This window comes from Phyllobates terribilis, unplaced genomic scaffold, assembly GCF_046119375.1.
Source record: "Phyllobates terribilis strain yellow unplaced genomic scaffold, ASM4611937v1 Scaffold_5__5_contigs__length_657084704, whole genome shotgun sequence".
Lineage (NCBI taxonomy): Eukaryota > Metazoa > Chordata > Amphibia > Anura > Dendrobatidae > Phyllobates > Phyllobates terribilis.
This window is the reverse complement of record NW_027362765.1, coordinates 321,083,589-321,108,342: the sequence shown is the minus strand read 5'-3', so window position 1 is coordinate 321,108,342 and position 24,754 is coordinate 321,083,589. Positions and strand designations below refer to the sequence as shown.

The window sequence follows — 24,754 nt, the reverse complement described above, 5'->3', positions numbered from 1 at the left end:
CCTGCCCTGCATCCAAACAATAGTTTTCCACCAAGCATGGAGTTTCGATGTACTCAGGAGAAATGGCACAAGAAATTGTATGGTCCAGTTTCTTCTGATACCCTTGTGAAAATGCACAATTTGGGGCTAAAACAACATTTTTGTGGGAAAAAATACAATTTTCATTTTTTTTTCTTCCCCATTGCTTTTATTCCTGTGAAGCACCTGAAGAGTTAATAAACTTCTTGAATGTGGTTTTGAGCACTTTGAGGGGTGCAGTTTTTAGAATGGTGTCACTTTTGGATATTTACTGTCATATAGGCCCCTTAAAGTCAATGCAAATGTGATGAGGTCCCTAAAAAAAATTATTTTTTAAATTTTGTTGAAAAAATGATAAATTGCTGCTAAACTTGTAATCCTTCTAACTTCCTAAGAAAAAAAATAATTTTTCAAAGATGATGTTGATGACGTGGTAAATGTTATTTATTAACTGTTTTGTGTGACGGAACTCTGGTTTAAAGGCATAAATATTGAAAATTTAGAAATTTTGGCTAAAATTCCGATATTTTCACAAATAACGTAAAACATTTCAACCTAAATTTACTACTAACAAAGTACAATGTGTCACGAAAAAAATCTCAGAATCAATGGGATCCGTTTAAGCGTTCCAGAGTTATTACCACATAAAGTGACACTGGACAGAGTTGTAAAATTTGGCCTGGTCAGGAAGGTGAAAACAGGCTTGGGCATGAAGAGGTTAAAACTGCAGCTGGGGTGAGAGGGGTTTTCCGAAACCAGAAATCCCTTTTAACATATATGATGCTAACCTCTTGGTGCTAGATACTACTGGATACCTTTATAGAGATCTTTTGGAGTGGGGTACATGGGTCACTGTTGTTTTGGTATGAGGGATTCTACACAATATCAGGTAGGTGATTTTAATGCGACGGCTGTATACAATTTTATCACCAAATCCCAGCACAGAATTTTTATTACAATTCCACAGGGATGGCCTTTTGTGTTGACTTCTTGCATAAAAATGGAATGACACAAGTCCAAAAACAGATGTAAATCCCTCTTTTATTTTTTTTAAGGAAAATATATTAACATATTTACATTATAAAGTTAGACTTGTATACTTTTGAGCTTATGTTATAAGAAAACGGAGAAACCTTTCACCAAATTTTTTTCATGTTTAATTGAACATACCAGGGAATTGTGGCTGCAGAGTGGAATAAAAGATTTTTATTTCGCTTCTCCGTTGTAGATATATTAGCAATCAAATATTTGGCACATAATGAGTTAACTTTCGTTAAGTCCAAGAGGGTGCTATTAGATAGTTTTCACTGGGGGGCGTGTACTTCTGCCTCCTGTATGATGCAGACCAATCATAAGCAGGCAGCAACATAGAAGTGCAGAAGGACCAGTGATGTGGACTCAAGTCATGTGATCCTGATGACATGTCCTGCCAGCCGGAGTGTGCAGACTAAAATAAATAGGCACTGAAAACATATTACACAGCACAGAAGTGTGGAAATATTAACTGGGATTAATAGCTTCCCATTTCTGTGCCATGTAATATATCTTCAATGCTTATTTAGGCTGCACACTCCGGCTGGCAGGACATGTGGACTCCGGTCAGATGACCCTGAGACATCAACACAGGTCTTCTTGCACTTTTCTGCTTATGATTGGTCAGCGTAATACAGGAGGCAGAGGAACATGCCCTCAATTAAAACTTATAACACCCACTTGGACATAACTAAAAGAGCGGGAAAATTTTAAAAATAAAAATAAACCTTGTTATTCCACTATTACATTGTGTGTTGAGTTCAACATGAAAAATTTGGTGAAAGGTCCTGTGGCCCCTTCAAGGCTGCTAGTGAGTTTCCAAGATGCTACTCATTTCCTAGCAGGTAACACAAGGTTATATTAGAACAAGATAAGTGATGGAATTGCAGGTATAATTGGCATTACATCAGTAAAATATAATATCCTCCTATGGCCAGCTTCACATGTCAGCATTTTACTGTCCTTGTACGGACCACATTTTTCAGACCGGCAAAGAGTCTCCTGACCCGAACTAACAGCCACATAAATGTTTATGAAGTTGCTAGTCCGGGTCAGGAGACCAGCACATGGCATGAAAATCTTGGTCTAGATATGAACTGTGCGGGTATGTGAAGCTGGCCTAAGTGCTATTTAATATAGAGTTCCCCATAAGTGAATGAATTAGGCTCTCTTGACCAGCCATAGGCTGAAACATCTCATGTCTGTCATACATTTAGAGTCCCTCCCTAAATACACTGCAGAGCATCTCGAGATCATACACAATGCAGAGCATTTCACCTCCCCTTATACAGTACTCTGCAAACGTTTTGGGCAGCTGTAAAAAAAATGCTGCAAAATTAGAATGCTGTCAAATAAAAAAAATGTTTATTTTATCAATTAACAAAATGCAAAGAGAATGAACAAAAAAGAAATGTAAATTAAATCAATTTGTGTGACCATCCTTTGCCTTCAAAACTGCATAATTTCCTCCAGGTACACCTGTACAAGGTCAGGAATTTTGTAGGAGTAACCAATTATACCAAACGGGATCGATAATGATCATTTTTATATATAAGTTCAATCACAGTAATTAACAGAAATAGCTGTATAGGAGGCTTACAATTAAGTGAGGAATAGCCAATCTCTGCTACAAAAGTGAGGAAATTGTGGTAGACACAGATCACACCCATGGCCAAACTGCAACAATATACAGTTATATGAAAAAGTTTGGGCACCCCTATTAATCTTAAGCTTAATGTTTTATAAAAATTGGTGTTTTTGCAACAGCTATTTCAGTTTTATATATGTAATAACTGTTGGACAAAGTAATGTTTCTGCCTTGAAATGAGTTTTATTGTGCTAACAGAAAATGTGCAATCTGCATTCAAACAAAATTTGACAGGTGCATAAGTATGGGCACCCCACCAGAAAAGTGACATTAATATTTAGTAGATCCTCCTTTTGCAAAAATAACAGCCTCTAGTCGCTTCCTGTAGCTTTTAATGAGTTCCTGGATGAAGGTATTTTTGACCATTCCTCTTTACAAAACAATTCCAGTTCAGTTAAGTTTGATGGTCGCCGAGCATGGACAGCCCTCTTCAAATGATCCCACAGATGTTCAATGATATTCATGTCTGGAGACTGGGATGGCCATTCCAGAACATTGTAATTGTTCCTCTGCATGAATGCCTGAGTAGATTTGGAGCGGTGTTTTGGATCATTGTCTTGCTGAAAGACACCCCCTGCGTAACTTCAACTTTATCACTGATTCTTGAACATTATTGTCAAGAATCTGCTGATACTGAGTGGAATCCATGCGTCCCTCAACTTTAACAAGATTCCCGGTGCCGGCATTGGCCACACAGCCCCAAAGCATGATGGAACCTCCACCAAATTTTACTGCGAGTAGCAAGTGTTTTTCTTGGAATGCAGTGTTTTTTTGCCGCCATGCATAACGCCTTTTTGTATGACCAAACAACTCAATCTTGGTTTCATCAGTCCACAGGACCTTCTTCCAAAAAGAAATTGGCTTCTCCAAATGTGCTTTTGCATACCTCAGCCGACTCTGTTTGTGGCGTGCTTGCAGAAACGGCTTATTTCGCATCACTCTCCCATACAGCTTCTCCTTGTGCAAAGTGCGTTGTATAGTTGACCGATGCACAGTGACACCATCTGCAGCAAGTTGATGCTGCAGCTCTCTGGAGGTGGTCTGAGGATTGTCCTTGACTGATCTCACCATTCTTCTTCTCTGCCTTTCTGATGTTTTTCTTAGCCTGCCACTTCTGGCCTTAACAAGAACTGTCCCTGTGTTCTTCCATTTCCTTACTATGTTCCTCACAGTGGAAACTGACAGGTTAAATCTCTGAGACAGCTTTTTGTATCCTTCCCCTGAACAATTATGTTGAATAATCTTTGTTTTCAGATCATTTGACAGTTGTTTTGAGGAGCCCATGATGCCACTCTTCAGAGGAGATTCAAACAGGAGAACAACTTGCAAGTGGCCACTTTAAGTAGCTTTTCTCATGGTTGCATACACCTGGCTATGAAGTTCAAAGCTCAATGAGGTTACAAAACCAAAAAAAGTGCTTTAGTAAGTCAGTAAAAAGTAGGTAGGAGTATTTAAGACAAGAAAATGATAAGGGTGCCCATACTTATGCACCTGTCAAATTTTATTTGAATGCAGATTGCACATTTTCTGTTAGTACAATAAACCTCATTTCAAGGCAGAAACATTACTTTGTCCAACAGTTATTACATATATCAAACTGAAATTGCTGTTGCAAAAACACCAATTTTTATAAAACAATAAGCTTAAGATTAATAGGGGTGCCCAAACTTTTTCATATAACTGTACAAGTTAGTTATACTGCATCAGTAAGGTCTCTCCCAGGGAAAGATTTCAAAGCCGACTGAGGTTTCAAGATGTGCTCTTCAAGCTCTTTTCAGAAATCACCAAGAAAAGGGCATTGATGAGGACCATAGACACAGTGGTTTGCCAAAGCAGATTATAGACACATCATGCTTACTTCCCTTCCCTTTGAAACCGAAAGATGTCCAGCAGTGCCATATAAGTGGCAGCAACTAGTGGAACCTAGCTACACCCATCCACTGCTTGGAGAAGTTTGGTCAGAAGGGTCATCATTGAAGAATTGCAGCCAAACAAAATCATACTTTTGACACAACCAAGACTAAGCAACTCAATTCTGCACAAAAACATAGGAACTGGGGAACAGAAACATGGCATCAGGTGCTCTGAACTGATGAGTCACAATGTGAAATATTTGGCTGTAACACAGGGATGTCAAAGTCAAGCACATAGAAGACCAAAATGAAAAACTTGGACAAAGTTGCAGGCCAACCAGTATACAGTATAATGGGCCGCACATAGTCCTCCATACAGAATAATGAGCCTCACATAGAGGTGGTGGTTCTGGTGTTGCGGGCCAAATAAAACCATCTTGCGAATCAGATTTGGCCCACGGGCAAGAGTTTGACATGTATGCTGTATCAGATGGCAGTTTGTTCTTCGAACGGCTGTCGGGCAGTACAATAATGAGTGTTTGCATTGAAAAGTGAAGCATGGTGGAGGTTCCTTGCAAATTTGGGGCTGCATTTCAGTATATGGAGTTTGGGATTTGATCAAGATCAATGATGTCCTCAATGCTGAAAAACAAAGGCAGATACGTAACCATTATATGCAATATCATCAGGGAGGCGTCTAATTGGCTGCATGTTTGGTTCGTTATCCTGATGCAAAATAAAGTTTAAGCCTTGAAGCTCATTAAAGGGTTTATAGGGGACTATTTTATTTATTTTTTTTACTATGGACCGAAGAATTAACAGGCAGGTAGTTGCTATCTACCTGCCGCTGATCTCTGCCAGCTCAGAGCGGTCACAGACTGCTCCTGTCGGCAATTTTCCAGTTTCACGTCAACAGAGCAGCTGGTTCACTTCTGCTCAGTTGACAGGGCGTGACTGATGTCATGCTGATTAACAGCCGGCTCCACGTTGAATAACTGGAAGCCGGCTGTCAATCAGCATGACGTCGGCAGTCACGCACCATTGACAGAGCCAACCCAGAAGAGGAAGAGCTGCTCAGTTGATGTGAAACAGCAGAATTGCAAGCAGGAGTGGTCCGTGATTGCTCTAAGCTGGCGCCGGGTAGAACAGGTAAGTAGTTAGCAACTACCTGTTCTTAGGCCCATAGTGAAAAAAATAAACTAGTCCCGGATATGCCCGTTAAGAAACATTTGGAAGAGGCAGAAGGATTTGCGCAAGCCTACATCCACAGAAGATATTTAGTTAGTTCTCCAAGATGTTTGGAACAACCTCTCTGCTGAATTCCATCAAAATCTACGTACAAGTGTAAAGGGCGGTCACAGCAAATATGGATTTGATTTAGATTTCTCTTTTGTACATTTACTTTGTTATTTAATAAAAGTAAACTATTAACACTTCTATTTTTGAAAGTATTCTTACTTTGCAATTGGTTTTGCCCACCTGCCTAAAACCTATGCACAGTACTGTACGTATATGTCAGCATATGCTGCATCTCAATACACAATCTAGAGCATCTTAAGATCCATACACAATTAGGAAATTACTTTGGTGTTTTTGACTGTAAGGACACACCAATGGGAATCAAATACCATTAGATTAGAAGGGACGCATTAATTTAGCATGTCGCTGAGGAGATATTTATTAGGTGCAATTACGCCAAATAATTTAGCTTTACTAAGGCTTTCCACAGAAAGAAGGGGGTAAGGTGTAATCAGATTTTTCTAAGCAAGATCTTACTGCTGTGAATGTGTCTTTAAATGCAAAGTCAACAGTGTTTTCTGGACAAAACGTTTCCCACAGGCACTACAAGAATAAGGTTTCTCCCGAATGTGAATTTTCTGGTGTTTAATCAGATGCGAGTTGCAACCAAAACTTTTTTTACAGTCTAAACAAGAGAAAGGTTTTATACCAGTGTGGACCTTTTGATGTTTTGCTCGATCGGAGTTGGTGGCAAAACATTTTCCACATTCAAGGCATGGGTAAGGCTTCTCTCCTGTGTGAATTCTCCGATGGACAATAAGGCTTGCGCTACAATTAAAAGTCTTCCCACATACATTGCAAGGGTATGGCCTCTCTCCTGTGTGTATCCTACGGTGCACAGTGAGGTGAGCATTACGGTTGAAACATTTCCCACAATCTGAACAGGAAAAGGGTCTTTCCCCGGTATGAACCCGCTGATGAAGAGTAAGGTGAGCACTGCAACTAAAACATTTCCCGCATTCCTGACAAGGATATATTTTCATCCCTTTATGAATTCTCTGATGGACATCAAAGAGTGACCGTGTTCTAAAGCAATCCCCACATTTGGAACATTCAAACAGTTGAGAAGCTTTATGTCCTAAGAAATCAGAGCTGTTGAGATGGGTCTCATTCTCAAATATATAGTATGCTTGGCCTGAGGCATGGGTGGCTTGGTTCAGAGCTGTAAATCGCGTCTTTGTGTTAACAGGTCTGTAAATGTTGGCATTCTTGAACTTCCCTTCTTCCAATGAACCTGTTTCCTCCTTAATAAGAGTAGGAGGGTATTGCAGATGATCTCTGGTGGCATAAAGGTCAATGTCTAGAAGATGATTTCCTTCCCAAGACACTGGTTCCTCCTTTATGTATGTAGAGGAGTATTGTTGGATATGTTCTGTGGGTGCATACATTTCTGGGTCTGTGAGATACCTTTTATCACAGAGTTCCTCCTTAATATGAAAAGATTTATAGTGTATAAGATCTGAAGGTGTATATATTTCAGGATGAAGAAGACTTCCCTCTTCTAATCTCGCTGGTGCTGCTTTAATATTTGGAGATGGACATTCTTGTAAATGGTTTATAGGTGTACACGTTTCGGTGTCTCTGGGGTCTGCGCCATCACATGACACTGGCTCATTACCATCAGACAACTGATTTTCAGATGTGACATTTACTAGTAAATCTGTTGAAAGTAAAAAAAAAAACAAATAAGATAAAACATTTACAATTACATACATTTACATTTTCTACTGATCATATTAAAGGTGATTACGTTTCTTACCCAGCGATGTGAGAGATTGTTGGTTTTCCATCATGACGTCCATGTACAGATCCTTGTGTCCTTCTACATACTCCCACTCCTCCATGGAGAAATGGACAGTGACATCCTCGCATCTTATAGGAACCTGACATACATAATGATAAAGTCATCATCCAGATACCTTTCTTAACAGCTTCCTGTCTCAGCAAATTTTAGTTTTGCACTTTAAGTATTTTTTCTCCCATTCCTCCATGAGCTATAACTTTTATTTTTCCACCAACTTAGCCAGATGAGTTACTGAAAAACTGGAAAAATATGCCAAGCGAGGTGAAACTATTAAAAAAAAACAATTGAGCAATCCTTTTTTTTTTTTTTCTGCTACAGCATTCATTGTGTGGTAAAAACGCGACCTGACAATATAATTGTGCAGGTCAGTTGAATTACAGCAATTGCAAACTTGTAAAGTTTTTTTTTATTTATTTTAGTGATGAAAAAAAAAAAAAAAAAAATATTATATATATATATATATATATATATATGTGTATGTATGTATGTATGTATGTATGTATGTATGTATGTATGTATGTATGTATATAGATATAGATATATAGATATATATATAGATATATATAGATATATATAGATATATATATATAGAGATATATATATATATATATATATATACACATATATACATACATATAATATATATAAAATCAATAAAGAAAGATATATATAGATATATATATATATATATATATATATATATATATATATATATATAGATATATATATATATATATATATATACACATATATATATATACATACATATAATATATATAAAATCAATAAAGAAAGCTGACCAGCACATCCTAAATGTGAACAGGTGCAAGCTGCAGAAACTGCAAAAGATATATAAAAAGAAAGCGCAGCAGCACTCCATTATGGCCAAGATACATAAAGACAATAAAAACATTCAATCTAAACTGTGTTATTACTCAATGAGCTTTACTTACAAAAAATGGAGGTTCTTAGCGCATAAACCAGCAGGTGATGTATATTCTATTCTACCAGCCCATTTTAAATTGTAGGTGTTTCAGCCCTGAAGTGACATGTTCTGTCCAGAGTTATAGGCTTGTAGCCCAAGAGAGGCATGTAGGCAGAGTAGTACCCATCAGATGGGAGGTCACCTTGCAGCGGTTGATGGGCACACATGAATTGGCCAATTTATGCGCTAAGAACCTCCATTTTTGGTAAGTAAAGTTCATTGAGTAATAGCACAGTTTAAATCAAATGTTTTTATTGTCTTTATGCATATTGGCAATAATGGAGTGCTGCTGCGCTTTTTTATATATATTTTATGAGCCAGATGTTATATAGATATATAATATAATCTATATATATATATAAATCTATATAAAGACATGAACAGTCTATAATTTTAAGGGTAGGTTAATTTTAACATTGAGCGATAGAATATCCCCAAAAAGATCAAGAAAATCACATTGTATAAATTAGATCAATTTTTTGGCACTTTGCAGTGAGAAATAAGTATTTGATTCCTTTGGCAAACAACACTTAATACTTGGTGGCAAAACCCTTGTTGGCAAGCACAGCAGTTAGACGTTGTTTGTAGTTGATGATGAGGTTTGCGCACATGTCAGGAGGAATTTTGGCCCACTCCTCTTCGCAGATCATCTCTAAATCATTAAGATTTTGAGGCTGTCGCTTGGCAACTCGGAGCTTCAACTCCCTCCATAAGATTTCTATGGGATTAAGGTCTGGAGACTGGCTAGGCCACTCCGTGACCTTACTGTGCTTCTTTTTGAGCCACTCTTTTGTTGCCTTGGCTGTATGTTTAGGGTCATTGTCTTTCTGGAAGATCCAGCCACGACCCATCTTCAATGCTCTTATTGAGGGAAGGAGGTTGTTGGCCAAAATCTCGCGATACATGACCCCATCCATCTTCCATCCAGTACGGTGCAGTCGTCATGTCCCCTTTGAAGAAAAGCACCCCCAAAGTATAATGTTTCCCCCACCATGCTTCACGTTTGGGACGATGTTCTTAGGGTTGTACTCATCTTTCTTCTTCCTCCAAACACGGCGAGTTAATGCCAAAGAGCTCAATTTTTGTCTCATCTGACCACAGCACCTTCTCCCAATAACTCACAGAATCACCCAAGTGTTCATTGGCAAACTTCAGATGGGCCTGCACATGTGCCTTCTAGAGCAGGGGGACCTTGCGGGCACTGCAGGATTTTAAACCTTTAAGGCGTAATGTGTTACCAATGGTTTTCTTAGTGACTGTGGTCCCAGCTGCCTGGAGATCATTAACAAGTTCCCCCCATGTAGTTTTAGGTTGATCTCTCACCTTCCTCATGATCAATACCCCATGAGGTGAGATTTTGCATGGTGCCCCAGATCGATGTCGATTGAAAGTCATTTTGTATTTCTTCCATTTTCTTACTATTGCACCAATAGTTGTCTCCTCCTCACCCAGTGTCCTACTTATGGATTTGTAGCCCATTCCAGCTTTGTGCAAGTCTATGATCTTGTCCCTGACATACTTAGAAAGGTCTTTGGTCTTGCCCATGTTGTAGAGGTTAGAGTCTAACTGATTAATGGAGTCTGTGGACAGGAGTCTTTTATACAGGTGACTATATAGGACAGCTGTCTTTAATGCAGGTAATGAGTTGACTAGGAGCGTCTAACTGGTCTGTAGGAGCCAGAACTCATAATAGTTTGTAGGGGATCAAATAATTATTTCTCACAGCAAAATGCAAAAAAATATCTAATTTATACAATGTGATTTTCTTTTGTTTTGGATATTCTATCTCTCAATGTTAAAATTAACCTACCCTTAAATAGACTGCTCAAGTCTTTGTCTGTGGGTATTTATATATATATATATATATATATATATATATATATATATATATATATATATATATATATATATAGTACAGACCAAAAGTTTGGACACACCTTCTACATTTAAAGATTTTTCTGTATTTTCATGACTTTGAAAATTGTACATTCACACTGAAGGCATCAAAACTATGAATTAACACATGTGGAATTATATACTTAACAAAAAAGTGTGAAACAACTGAAAATATGTCTTATATTCTAGGTTCTTCAAAGTAGCCACCTTTTGCTTTGATGACTGCTTTGCACACTCTTGGCATTCTTTTGAGCTTCAGGAGGTAGTCACCGGAAATGGTTTTCACTCCACAGGTATGCCCTGTCAGGTTTAATAAGTGGGATTTCTTGCCTTATAAATGGGGTTGGGACCATCAGTTGTGTTGTGCAGAAGTCAGGTGGATACACAGCTGATAGTCCTACTGAATAGACTGTTAGAATTGGTATTATGGCAAGAAAAAAGCAGCTAAGTAAAGAAAAACGAGTGGCCATCATTACTTTAAGAAATGAAGGTCAGTCACTCCGAAAAATTGGGAAAAATTTGAAAGTGTCCCCAAGTGCAGTTGCAAAAACCATCAAGCGCTAAAAAAGAAAATGGCTCACATGAGGACCGCCCCAGGAAAGGAAAACCAAGAGTCACCTCTGCTTCTGAGGATAAGTTTATCCGAGTCACCAGCCTCAGAAATCGCAGGTTAACAGCAGCTCAGATTAGAGACCAGGTCAATGCCACACAGGAGTTCTAGCAGCAGACACATCTCTACAACAACTGTTAAGAGGAGACTTTGTGCAGCAGGCCTTCATGGTAAAATAGCTGCTAGGAAACCACTGCTAAGGACAGGCAACAAGCAGAAGAGACTTGTTTGGGCTGAAGAACACAAGGAATGGACATTAGACCAGTGGAAATCTGTGCTTTGGTCTGATGAGTCCAAATTTGAGATCTTTGGTTCCAACCACCGTGTCTTTGTGCGACGCAGAAAAGGTAAACGGATGGACTCTACATGCCTGGTTCCCACCGTGAAGCATGGAGGAAGAGGTGTGATGGTGTGGGAGTGCTTTGATGGTTACACTGTTGGGGATTTATTAAAAATTGAAGGCATACTGAACCAGCATGGCTACCACAGCATCTTGCAGCGGCATGCTATTCCATCCGGTTTTCGTTTAGTTGGACAATCATTTATTTTTCAACAGGACAATGACCCCAAACACACCTCCAGGCTGTGTAAGGGCTATTTGACCAAGAAGGAGAGTGATGGGGTGCTACGCCAGATGACCTGACCTCCACAGTCACCAGACCTGAACCCAATCGAGATGGTTTGGGATGAGCTGGACCGCAGAGTGAAGGCAATAGGGCCAACAAGTGCTAAGCATCTCTGGGAACTCCTTCAAGATTGTTGGAAGACCATTTCCGGTGACTACCTCTTGAAGCTCATCAAGAGAATGCCAAGAGTGTGCAAAGCAGTCATCAAAGCAAAAGGTGGCTACATTGAAGAACCTAGATTATAAGACATATTTTCAGTAGTTTCACACTTTTTTGTTAAGTATATAATTTCACATGTGTTAATTCATAGTTTTGATGCCTTCAGTGTGAATGCACAATTTTCATAGTCCTGAAAATACAGAAAAATCTTTAAATGAGAAGGTGTGTCCAAACTTTTGGTCTGTACTGTATACTTAACAAAAAAGTGTGAAACAACTGAAAATATGTCTTATATTTTACCATGAAGGCCTGCTGCACAAAGTCTCCTCTTAACAGTTGTTGAAGAGATGTGTCTGCTGCTAGAACTCTGTGTGGCATTGACCTGGTCTCTAATCTGAGCTGCTGTTAACCTGCGATTTCTGAGGCTGGTGACTCGGATAATCTTATCCTCAGAAGCAAAGGTGACTCTTGGTCTTCCTTTCCTGGGGCGGTCCTCATGTGAGCCAGTTTCTTTGTAGCGATTGATTGGTTTTGCAATTGCACTTAGGGACACTTTCAAAGTTTTCCCAATTTTTCGGACTGACTGACCTTCATTTTTTAAAGTAATGATGGCCACTTGTTTTTCTTTACTTAACTGCTTTTTTCTTGCCATAATACAAATTTTAACAGCCTATTCAGTAGGACTATCAGCTGTGTATCCACCAGAGTTCTGCACAACACAACTGATGGTCCCAACCCCATTTATAAGGCAAGAAATCCCACTTATTAAACCTAACAGGGCACACCTGTGAAGTGAAAACCATTTCCGGTGACTACCTTTTGAAGCTCATCAAGAGAATGCCAAGAGTGTGCAAAGCAGTCATCAAAGCAAAAGGTGGCCACTTTGAAGAACCTAGAATATAAGACATATTTTCAGTTGTTTCACACTTTTTTGTTAAGTATATAATTCCACATGTGTTAATTCATAGTTTTGATGCCTTCAATGTGAATGTACAATTTTCATAGTCATGAAAATACAGAAAAATCTTTAAATGAGAAGGTGTGTCCAAACTTTTGGTCTGTACTGTATATATATATATACACACATACACACACATATATATATATATATATTATATATATATATATTTATTTATTTATTTTTTCATTCGTTCTCAGCTCCCAATGGCCACTGATAGACCTTTGTGGTAGAGAATATAAGTTACCATGTTAGATTATAACATGCTAGCTCCTTATATTCCAATGTGAAATAAACCCTTCTCACAAAGACCTAGCAGGGGCTTGTTACCCTTTCTACTTTAAAAAGCTTGCCAGGAGGTCATAATACACACAACACTGTCAGACCATTCTTGGGTTTTGCCAAATTTTATCTTAAAGGGGTTGTCCCAAGAACAAAGTTCATTTTAATCATAGATCTTGGAATAAGGATTTTTGGTACTCACCATAAAATCTCTTTCTTGGAGCCTTCATTGGGGGGCACATGTAACCATGGGTGTATGCTGCTGTCGCTAGGAGGCTGACACTAGGCTAGAAAAAATAATTAGCTGCTCTTCAGCAGTATACACCCACCAACTGGCATTAAGCTCATCAGTTAGTGAAAACCAATAGGAGAAGCATAATAATAACCCAAGTATAACATGGCAACAAGCCAAACATAGGCCTATAGGACAAACACTAGCCACTTTGGCCAAACACGAAGGCACTAAAAACAGACACAGGCACAAAAACAGGGAGGTTGCTGTTTCCCCCGATGAAGGCTCCAAGAAAGATTTTACATTGAGTACAAAAATCCCTCTTTCTTTATTGCCTCATTGGGTGACACAGGTAACCATGCTGCCGCCTGTAGCACCTTACTACCTAGTCCGGCATCCGCCGAGGATTAGGTATGAACCTTGTAGAATTTTGTAAAGGTATGCAGAGACGACCAGGTAGCTGCCTTGCAAACCTGCGTGGCCAAAGCCTGGTGGCCAACAGACCAAGAAGCCCCCACCGCCCGGGTGGAATGAGCTCTTAAGCCCGGAGGGGGCAGTTTGTCCTTTACTTGATAAGCTTCCAAGATCGTCAAGCGAATCCAGCGAGTGATGGTAGATTTAGAAGCAGGAAGACCCTTGAGATGACCATCAGAGACAACGAACAGGGAGTCCGAACGCCTGAAAGAAGCAGACCTTGAGAGGTAGCAACGCAAAGCTCTAACCAAATGCACGTTATGCACTGCCTTTTCAAGTGGATAGGCAGGAGAAGGGAAAAAGTAAGGCAATACAATGTCATCATTTAGGTGGAAGGCAGAGACCACCTTGGGCAAAAAGGAAGGTACTGGCCTAAGAACTACCTTATACTGATGAAGGACGAGGAACGGAGAACGACACGAAAGAGCTGCCAATTAAGAAACCCTTCTAATGGATGTGATGGCTATCAGGTATGCAACCTTCCAGTAAAGAAGGGACAAGGAAATTTCCTGACTTGGTTCGAAAAGAGGGGCCTGAACTACTAACACCAAATTCAGATCCCAAAGATCTACTGGCTGACGGTACAGTGGAGCTAAGTGAGCCACATCCTGAAGGAAAGTCTTTACCTGAGGCCGAGCGGCAAGATTACGCTGAAACAGAATGGAAAAGGCGGAAACTTGACCCTTGAGCGTACTGAGGGATAAACCGGCAACAAAGCAAGCCTGCAGAAAGGCCAAGATGGAAGGCAAAGAAAAGGACATGGGAGCTGATTGGTTCTCCTCGCACCATCTAAAAAAGGTCTTCCAGGTACGGTGATATATATGAGAAGAGTTGGGTTTTCTTGCGCTGATCATGGTCTGTATGACTTAGGGGTAGAAACCTGCCTCCTTCAGCACCGCGGCTTCAACGGCTATACCATTAAACTGAGAATTCGGGTGGAAGAGTGGACCGTGAGAGAGCAGATCTGTGCGCTCCGGAAATCTCCAAGACGCGTCGGCATGCAGATTGACCAGTTCTGCATAACAGCCCCTTCTGGGCCAGTCTGAGGCCACCAGTAGAACCGGAACTCCCTCCAGCTTGATCTTCTTGATAACTCTGGGGATCAGCGAGAGAGGCAGGAATTGAGACCATGGTATGACTAGAGCATCGTAAGCGATTGCCAGAGGGTCGTGAAACCTGGCTAAGAAGTGAGGAACCTTCCGATTCACCCGTGATGCCATTAGATCGACGTTGGGAGTGCCCCATTTTTGGCAAATCTGAGCTAACACCTCTGGGTGAAGAGACCACTCGCTAGAGGTTAGGCCCTGACAACTGAGGAAGTCTGTGGCCCAGTTTTCCACACCAGATATGTGAACTGCGGATATCAATGGCACATGGCGTTCGGCCAGAGTAGAATCCGTGAGACTTCAGAGAGAGGGGCTTGCTTCGAGTGCCGCCCTGACGGTTTATGTAAGCCACAGCCGTGGCATTGTCGGACTGGATCAGGACTGGCTGGCACGAAAGAAGGTCCTCCCAATGAAGGTGTGAGAGGTAGATAGCTCTGATTTCCAGCAGGTTGATGGGCAGAGAAGTCTCTAGGGTATTCCAGCGGCCCTGAACCGTGTGGTGAAGGAAAACCATCCGTCGTGACCACTAACCATCTAAGAGGGAGGAAGGATCTCCCGAGGCGGATGGAGGAGGATAGGGTCCACCAAGTCAAAGATTGTCTGACTCGGGGAGGTAAGAGAATGGGATGATCCAAAGAGGAGGTCCTCTTGTCCCAAGCCACCAATTGGAGGGGGTGGGTATGGAACTGAGCAAAGGGAACGGCGACCATTTTCCCCAGAACTCGCATGCAGAGTCGCAGAGGGATGAGAGAAGGACGTCTTAGAACATGGATCCCCCGATTTAGGGCCGTGATCTTGTCCTCTGGAAGAAGAACCTTGGCCTGGGAGGTGTGTAACATCATGTCCAGGAAGGTTAGACACTGGCACAGGATCAGGGAAGACTTGATCCTGTTTACTATTCAGCCGAGACGTGAGGGAGTGTTCAAAGTGATCTGTAGGTTCTGGTAGCAGTCCCGGTAGGACGGCCCCTTGATCAACAGGTCGTCCAAATAGGGAATGATGACAATTCCCTTGGAACGAAGAATGGCCATGACGGTTGCCATCACCTTGGAGAACACTCTGGGGGCCGACGCTAAGCCGAACAGAAGTGCCGTAAACTGGTATTGGTTTTACTGGGTCGCAAATCGGAGAAACCTTTGATGAGACTCGCAAATCGGGACATGGAGGTATGCGTCCTGAATGTCCACCAAGGAGAGGAACTCCTCGTGTTCCATGGAAGAGATAACTGAGCGGAGGGACTCCATCCTGAAGTGAAGGAGCCGCACCTGCCGATTCAGGAGCTTGAGGTACAAGATTGGATGGAGGGACCTGTCCTTCTTTGGGACCACAAAAAGGTTTGAATAAAAATCTGTGAAGCGCTCTTCTGAAGGAATAGGAATAATGACTCCTGTAGACAGAAGGGAATCGATGGCTCGGAGAAAACCTGAAACGTGAGCCGGGTCCTTTGGAGAACATGACAAGAAAAAGTGATCATGAGAGATGGAGGAAAATACTATTTTGTAGCTTGTGGAGACTATTTCCCTGACCCAGGAGTCGTCGATCGCCGCCAGCCATGCGTCCCAGAAAAGAAGGAGACGGCCACCCACCCTGAGAAGATTCCCAGGTGGGGATGACCCGTCATGTGGAAGAGAATCTTCTAGAACGGGATCCTGAGGTTTTGTTGGGGTGTCCCATTCTGCGCCAGGATGGAGCAGGCTTGTATGAAGGCTTCCTTCTTTCTCTTTGGACCGGAGATCGGTCCCGCTGAGGTGGGACCCTGGTAGATGAGAAGGGACGAAAACGGCGAAACTGAGGAGTCCATCTGGGGTTGAACGGACGTTTGGGCTTAGGCTGGGGGAGATATGTGCTGTTGCCCCCAGTGGCGTCCGAAATGAGCTGGTCTAGCTTAGCCCCAAAGAGTCGGAAACCCTGGAAAGGGGAGATTAGTAAGGGACTTTTTGGAAGGCGGGTCAGCGTTCCAGGCTTTAAGCCAGAGAATCCTACGTATGGCTATGATGTTGCTGCTGGCCTGAGCTGAACAATTGGCAGCGTCTAGGGAGGCAGATAAAAGATATTTCCTCACGTGGGCAATCTGGTCCACCAGATCCGCCATCTTCTCTGGAGGGGCTGAGGAAGTAAGACCCTGATGGAGGAGTTTAGCCCAAGCGGAAATAGACTTGGCTACCCATGTGGAAGAGAAGAGAGGGCAGAAGAAAACTAGCTTGACAGGGGATTCCACCTGTCTGTCCATGGTGTCCTTAAGGAAAGAACCATTTAGCAGTGATAAAATGGTCTTGGAGGAGAGACGGGATACCGGTGGATCGACAGATGGGGACCTCGACCACTGGATGACTAGCTCCGAACTGAAGGGATAAAGGATGTCTAGTTGTCTCTTCCCAGAAAAACGATTGTCAGGATGCCCCCAATGCTTAGAGAGGACTCCTTTGAATTTGTTATGACTGAAAAAACGTCCGAGGGGGACACTGTTTTTTTTTAAGGAGACGGCGTGGTCCGGACGAGGGAGCACTCGTCCTCCTTGATGTTGAGTGTCTGGTTGACACCCTGATGGGACTGTCAACCATGTCCTGCAGCTTGGAATTTTGGTCCGTATCGGAGTCTGACTCAGAAACGGATCCAAGTGACATCTCAGGGAAGGACAGAGCCAAAGGCAACTTGGAAGACGTGGACGGTGAAGGAGATCTGGAAGAGGAAGGAGAACGCGTTAGCTTCTTGGGTCTCGCCCCTGTTTTGTCCCTGTGAGCACAGCAGCTGAGTACCTGCGAATCCTGCTGAGGAATGCTCGGAGCGGTGGAAACAGCCATTAGAATGGGTAAACGTTCCATGACCTGGACCAAGGATTGTGAAACCTTGGTGAGGTCTGATACGGAAAGGGCAACAGCCCACTCCGGAGAGGAGGGTGTGATCTCATCCCGGGCGGCGGTGGGTTCCTGTGAGGAAGACATACTGGAAGGGCTGCAGGTTGGGCAGAATGCCGAGGCCTGGCCTGTGGGCCACGTTGTATTACAGAGGGCGCAGGTGTAGTGAGTTGTATTGGGAGAGGGACGGGAGAGAGGCTCCCAGAGCCTGTGCATATGTGTTTGTTTGAGTACCTGTGACACTGCTGTGTCTGGAATACTGCTGAGGAGAGCCAATACTGTGAAGTATAGCCTGGTCAGAGCCTACCCGGTCAGACGCCCGATGTGGTGTCTCCCCAGCAGACAGATCCAGCAGAGGAGATATGGCGTCTGGAAGCTGGTCTGGCACTCAAGGAGGAGGAAGAAGAAGGGCGGTTCCGTGCAAAAAACGCACGCATAACAGGATGTTCCCATGCAAAGTGCAGGAAAGACAAAGGGACCGTCCCCCTCCCTGATATAGAGGGCCAGAGTGCGCACGGGAACAAAGCCCGTGCTGAGCACTCTTTCAAAAAGCAGGAGGCGTGGTTACTGCCTTCTGTCCGCAACGTAAGAAGGTGGGCGGTGGCGTGGAAGGTACAGAGGGCGGGCCAAGTGACGCTGGAGCAGGGAGAGCGTCGGAATAGGCTGCACGTCATGTGAGGGGCATATCCGGGAGTAGGCCGAAGCTGGGGCCTGGATTTACTGCTGCCGAGGCCTGAAGTACCGCCGAGAATGAAGAGCTCTAGGGGGCATCGGGAAAGAGATGTCCCTATGCGTCCCCGCCACTAGGAGGGAAGGCGGGTGGGTGACACTGCAACTGCATTGGTGGTGAAGGGAGATAAAGTACCTGATGTCTTCTGCGTGTCCAGTCCACTTCTCCACATCTTGGGACGGCATCAGGAGCCCCGAGGGTAGTGAGGGGGTCACTGGTAGGCGTCCATCCTGCACCGTCCCGGTCCTGGACGGTGCAGAAGACAGGATCAACCCCAGTGAAGGGGGAAGGTCACTACTAGTGACCCCGTCTTCTTCCCGGCCCGCTCCGAGGAAGGGGTTGGGGATGGGATCAGAGGCAGGCTCTGGTCCTCCTGAACACCATAAGGTGACAGGGAAAGGGTCCTGCTTGCAGACCACGAGTGGACGACACAAAATTGCTCTCTCGGTCGCACCTGTGTGGAAAAACAGGGTGAGACATTGCACCCTGTTACCCTGGGAAAGAAAAATATGAAAAAGAAAGGGGAGATTATTAAAACACAACAGGATACCTGAAAAGAAAAAAAGACGGATCTGGGATCAGATCCAGGTCCGCCTCCTACTGACACTAAGCTTAAACTGATGAGCTTAATGCCAGTCGGTGGGTGTATGCTGCTGAGGAGGAGCTAATTATTTTTTTCTAGCCTAGTGTCAGCCTCAGTATACAGATAGAATTATTTGTGATCCCATACTGTCCTTTCTTTGAGGTAAAACATTTTTTATAAACAGGCAGTGAAATGTTTTACCTCACAAAAAGAATCATGCTGTCCTGTCTGTATACTCTTTTGCTTCCTCTCCTGCCTAGGAGCTGTGGTATGATCAGACCGTATTCCGTACACGGTCAGATACAGCCATTACACAGAGGTACATTTATAAAATTATCTCAGCACAGGAACATTTTCTTTAAACACATCCAATTATGAAAATTATTATTATTCCAAGATCTATAGATTAAAATTAACTTTAAAATTAACTTTGTTTGTGGGAAAACCCCTTTAAGTGTTTAAAAACTGTAAATCATGTCTGGCAGTAGCTTCACCCAGGGGAACAGATCTGCATATTGAATTCTAAAACCCTTCTTATGACTGACTGTCAGCGAACAATTGGCTGGCAGCTATCTTGTCCATCTCTCCCATACACAGGAGGGCTCGCTCTGCCGCTTCTGTGTTCTCTTTGAGATAGTCAATAACAAAATATGTCTGGTAATGGCCTATCTATGGGGGAACAAAAGGATTGACAGTCCGAAATCAGATAGGCCAGATCCTTAACTCCTCCGACAATCAATTGGGGCTCCCAAACACATGAGACTGTTGGCGGAACAGTTTGGCTGACATTAGTATACTGTATAAGTGGGGCTTAATATACCTCATCTCTCATTACCCTGACATCTGGTGTTGGAGAAGAGTCTTAACATAACCACTATATAGTCAGCTGGTCCTACCTAAAATTACTATACAATGTCCCAGCACTCCTAGCAGCGCTCACCTCTCCAGTCAGCAGCTCAGTGATCTTGTTGGTGAGGTCCAGGATCTTCTGCTCCTTGTTTCTCTTGTGTTTATGTGAGGAAGGTGAAGTCTCTGTCATCTTGCTGCATCCGGCAGACACACCGTGACAGCTGCTGGGGGTGACAAACTCTCCAGGTGTCTTCTTCACTGCTGCATAATCCTGTGTAGAGAAAGGAAAATATATTATACAATGCCTTATATATATTAAATATATTTAATGCACAGCTTCATACGGCAGTCATGGTGAGGGGCGTGCTGGATTAATTTAATTATTGTATTTGGTGCATCTTCTCAGTGGCGTGCGCCTCACCAAAAACATTACTCCAGTCAGGGAGTTTTACTGAATTTGACGGATGGGCATATCCATGCTTCATCCCACCCTGGCTCTTCCCCAGCTCTGCCCACTTTGGCAGAGCTGCTTGAAACTGGCATGAAAAAAGGAAAAAAATAACTTCGCTTTGTGCAAAAAAATATGTAACTTTTAAAAGGGTTTTATTCCAGTTTTTTTGCTATAAACACTTTGATGAATCGGGGCCGAAGAGTCCATCACCTCTCACAGTGATGACTGTGTCGTATGAGCTTTATGGATTCCACTCTTTGGCAGCAGTTAAAGTAAGCACAGGCAGCAAAGTTCTTAGTGAAGTCTATAAATCTTCAGTGAAACAAACAGAACACTGCCTTTTCCTTCTGCCATAAAAGGACGTGAGAAACACAAAGAAAACCAAACAACATGCTCAGTATACACAGGTGGTCAGTTTGTGTCAGACTGACCAACGTCTCAGAGTTGTTTCCACCTTTATTCCAAGATGGTGAATGAAGCAGCTGAACTGCCTTAACCCCTTCGCGATATTTGACATAAGTTTACGTCATGGTCGGGAAGGGGTTCCCACAAAATGACGTAAACCTACGTCATGGTGATCATGTGGGCACAGGAAACGGGCCATTAACCCCCTAAACCTGCGCTTGCAAATTTTTGATCGGCGATCAGCCATGACAAGCGGCTCCTGCGAGTGCGCAGTGAAGCTGTTTAGTTCCCAACTTTATTGAATGTGTGCACATGCGCCGAAGCCACTGTGAGTCACAGTCAGTGAAGCTGGGAACTAAACAGCTTCACTGCGCACGCACGGGGAGTCGCTCGTCACAGCACAAGCATGGTTTCAGCATACACAATGCGCAAGCGTGGCTCACACTACACAGTGCGCAAGCACAAGATTTGAACGCTAATATTCATGTGATGTCAGCGCAAATCTGGGGACATAATTCAAATTAAGAGGACAGCAACAAGCCTGACTGAATGCAATGAAGAACACCTCTATGATTAAACGAGCAAGTAAGATATAAGTATATGAATTGGTTTTGGCAAAGGATTATAGCGCCGATTTTCATGAAAAAAGCGTGTTAGTGATGTACATTACATCACTAACAACGACCTGGGGACAGTTTACATGCTCCAAATAACATGACAGTTTCCCTTTAAAGCAACGTGGAAAGAAAAAAAAAATTAACGTTTTACTTTTTCCCACAAAAATGTAGCTTTTTTTATTTTCACAAGGGTAACAGGACATGACAGGTTCCGTTTAATTCCTGTGAAGCACCTGAAGGGTTAATAGACTTCTTGAATGTGGTTTTGAGGGGTGCAGTTTTTAGAATGGTGTCACTTTTGGGAATTTTCTGTCATATAGGCCCCTCAAAGTCACTTCAAATGTGATGTGGTCCCTAAAAAAATTGGCTTTGTAAATTTTGTTGGAAAAATGAGAAATTTTTAACCTTTATAACTTCCTAACAGAATTATTGTAAAGTAGACATGTGGGAAGTGTTTTTTATTAACTTTTTTGTGTTTGTTTCAGGTTTTTGAGCACTGTGTAAATAAGGGTGTTGGCTCCCTTTTCTTTGAGCTGGACATTACGTTTATATAGCCCCCATGGCTGGGTGTCTATTAGTTGGGGTCTTGGGCCATCTCGGACATTATTTACATTTACATCATTGGACATATGGTAAGGTTTTAATTCTAGACTTTAGGACCATCCCGAATAGGTTCACCTTGACGTGGTGGGTTGGCTTTTAGGTTTTTTTTTTATCAAAATTATATTAACTAAGTACCCTATGTTATTTTCATGCACTATTTCTATTTACTTATCTACTGCAGGGTATTTGCTTATTTTCTTTTTATCTTAGGTTTTGATGTAAAGTAGACTTGTGGTAAATGTTATGTAGTAACTATTTTGTGTGATATAACTATTTGGTTTAAGGGCATAAAAATGAAAAGTTTGAAAATGGCTACATTTTTAAAATTTTTGCCAAAATTTTGATATTTGCACAAATAAACGCAAAAAATATCAACCTAAATTTACCACTAACAAAGTATAATGTGTTACGATAAAACAATCTCAGAATCACTAGGATATGTAGAAGCATTCTAGAGTTATTACCACAATACTGGTCAGAATTGTAAAATTTGGCCGGACCAGAAAGGTGAAAACAGGCTTGGGGGGGTGAAGGGGTTAAATAGTCTGTCCCAAGTTCTGGAACTGGAGGTAAGGGAACGGCCAGTCCCACCCAGCTCTTTGGCCGTTTCTAAAACCCGCACCCGTTAAAAACACCTCTAAGCACTATAAATGTGGGAGACTGCTTCTCCGGGTCATACATCACCAAGGCTTGCCACCTCAGTGACACATACCTCCTGTCCATGACCTATGCATTCGCAAAGTTACAAAGATAATTACCATAATCATTTACCTCTCCTGTTAGAATGAAGATTATCTTCAGAGTGAGGGTTAGTATCTTGTTGTTAAGGTGGTTCAGGTTCTTGTCCATCCTCTGTGGATATGTCAGATGATGTTCGTGAGACCTTTTTTCAAACACATATGGTTTACTTTGACTTTTCTTTTGCTGGAGGTGAGTCTCTAAAAAGACAATGTTAGTATAAAAAAAGATTTATTTATTTTTCAGAAAACCCCAGAGCTCTACAAATGTGAATATCCTCCTTGATGGAGGCCAATGGACACAAAAGTATTGGCTTTGCACATAATGTAAGATTTCATTGCTCTTCCCTAGGTAGAGTATGAAATGACTCTAATCTGATGCACTAGCAGGTATTCCCAATCATCACATATAATGGAGTCGTGTCACAGTCAGCATGGTTCTACATCAAGTACCCATGGCATGCCACACAGTGGCGAACAGATGATCCCTTTTGCAGGAACAGTTTATAGGCACCTTTTTTGTGCCTGCGACAAAAACTGTTTGCAGCTTTGGTGGTGGAAGTGGGCCCCCTTGCCTCTTGGGCCCCCGTGTGGCTGCAGCACACTGACCAATGCAAGTCAATCTTGTAGTTCACATGAACGATTTTACATACGGACCGATGGTCTACACGGGAAAAAGCACAGATTGCTCTACTTTGATCCGTATTCTGGATCAGACTCACAAATTAAAATTCAAGGGGTGCGCAAAAAACATCACATATGGGTTACCATCTGTATGTCAGGATTTTTAACGGATGCATTACAAGTATAAGGATAGAATACTGTATTTATTTTTTATTAAAGGGAACCTGACTAAGTGCGGAGAAGTCACCGGGGACCCGCTTGCACTAAATGCACAGCATGGCTCAGTGCCGAATGCTATTAAAAGTACCGTATGTTTTTTCTGAAACGTTGCAGCGTTTCATAGTCAAAACGTACCTGGGAGAGATACTACAGCCAGTGGCTGATGCATGCTGCCAATCACCTGTCAGATTCCCTTTAACCTGTTCATGGGAAAACTGTATGCCATCCGTGTGGATATGGAAAACGAACACGTGGCAGATGATACGGATGTAAACACGGCATTTTTTCTGGATGAATAACAGACAATTTTGAATGTGCTGGTGTGAACCCCTATACTGCATGCACTAGATTACATGGTTCGTTAATACTGAATTAACCCCCGACACAGGACTCCATCCTCCGTATTGCTGAACTGCACCTCTTGCGTATTAACCCCTTTGTTGCTAGATTTTTATAACCTATCAGAGGAGCTACGTTTCTAAGCCCATGGACTTGTCAGGTGGACATGGACCTACAATCTTTACACTAGCAACACATAAGTCCTATAGGGAAAAAACTCTGGTGTTAACCCATTATTGTGACGACATAATGATGTCGCACTGAAAGCCCATAATAATGACTGCTTCCTGGACATCTATGGGGTTAGACCCTGCGTACAAGAGCGACGTCCGCACGCCCTGCAGCCAGACCACTGAACTCAGGAGACCTTAATGTCACGCTCTCCACCCTCATGAGGGCACATGGCCTCTGTGTACATGTGAGGTCTGTACTGACTGAGCACTGTCTGATGGGGGACACTTCCTACAGCAGCACCATACAGGGCATTACCTGCAGCTGGTGGCAGCTCCTCTTCCTCGGTGCCTGTGAGATAAAAGTTTTTCCTGCCCCTCCACTTCCTGTTGCTGCCTTTCACTTCACTTCCAGGTTGTATGTCTCAAGCCTGTATTCTGCTCAGACAGGAGGTGGAGTGACTCTGGAGCTGAGGGACTACATCGCCTATCATGCTGGCAGAATGAGGCAGTGAGTGTGGATGGAACATGAAATGCTGTCAGTCCAAGTGTGTGTGAAATTGGCAATGCATTATGGGGAATGTAGTCTT

The 24,754-nt window shown here is 42.5% G+C and overlaps 1 protein-coding gene and 1 long non-coding RNA gene across 2 annotated transcripts in view; one reads left to right on the top strand and one right to left on the bottom strand.

Annotated features, from left to right (window-relative positions):
• Positions 1-5,049: 5,049 nt before the first annotated feature.
• LOC141273122 (oocyte zinc finger protein XlCOF7.1-like) lies at positions 5,050-24,738 on the bottom strand. Its single transcript, XM_073684543.1, has 5 exons — positions 24,484-24,738; positions 22,847-23,013; positions 20,091-20,270; positions 7,610-7,733; positions 5,050-7,510 (listed from the first exon to the last, which is right to left on the bottom strand). The coding sequence occupies exons 2-5, from the start codon at positions 22,922-22,924 to the stop codon at positions 6,324-6,326; spliced, it is 1,569 nt and encodes a 522-aa protein (XP_073540644.1). The 5' UTR covers positions 22,925-23,013; positions 24,484-24,738; the 3' UTR covers positions 5,050-6,323.
• The window catches only part of LOC141273126 (uncharacterized), a 45,040-nt gene continuing 44,838 nt past the window's right edge, over positions 24,553-24,754 (top strand). The window contains exon 1 of the long non-coding RNA XR_012322064.1: positions 24,553-24,675. This is a non-coding gene — a long non-coding RNA (uncharacterized lncRNA). The remainder of the gene's footprint in view (positions 24,676-24,754) is intronic.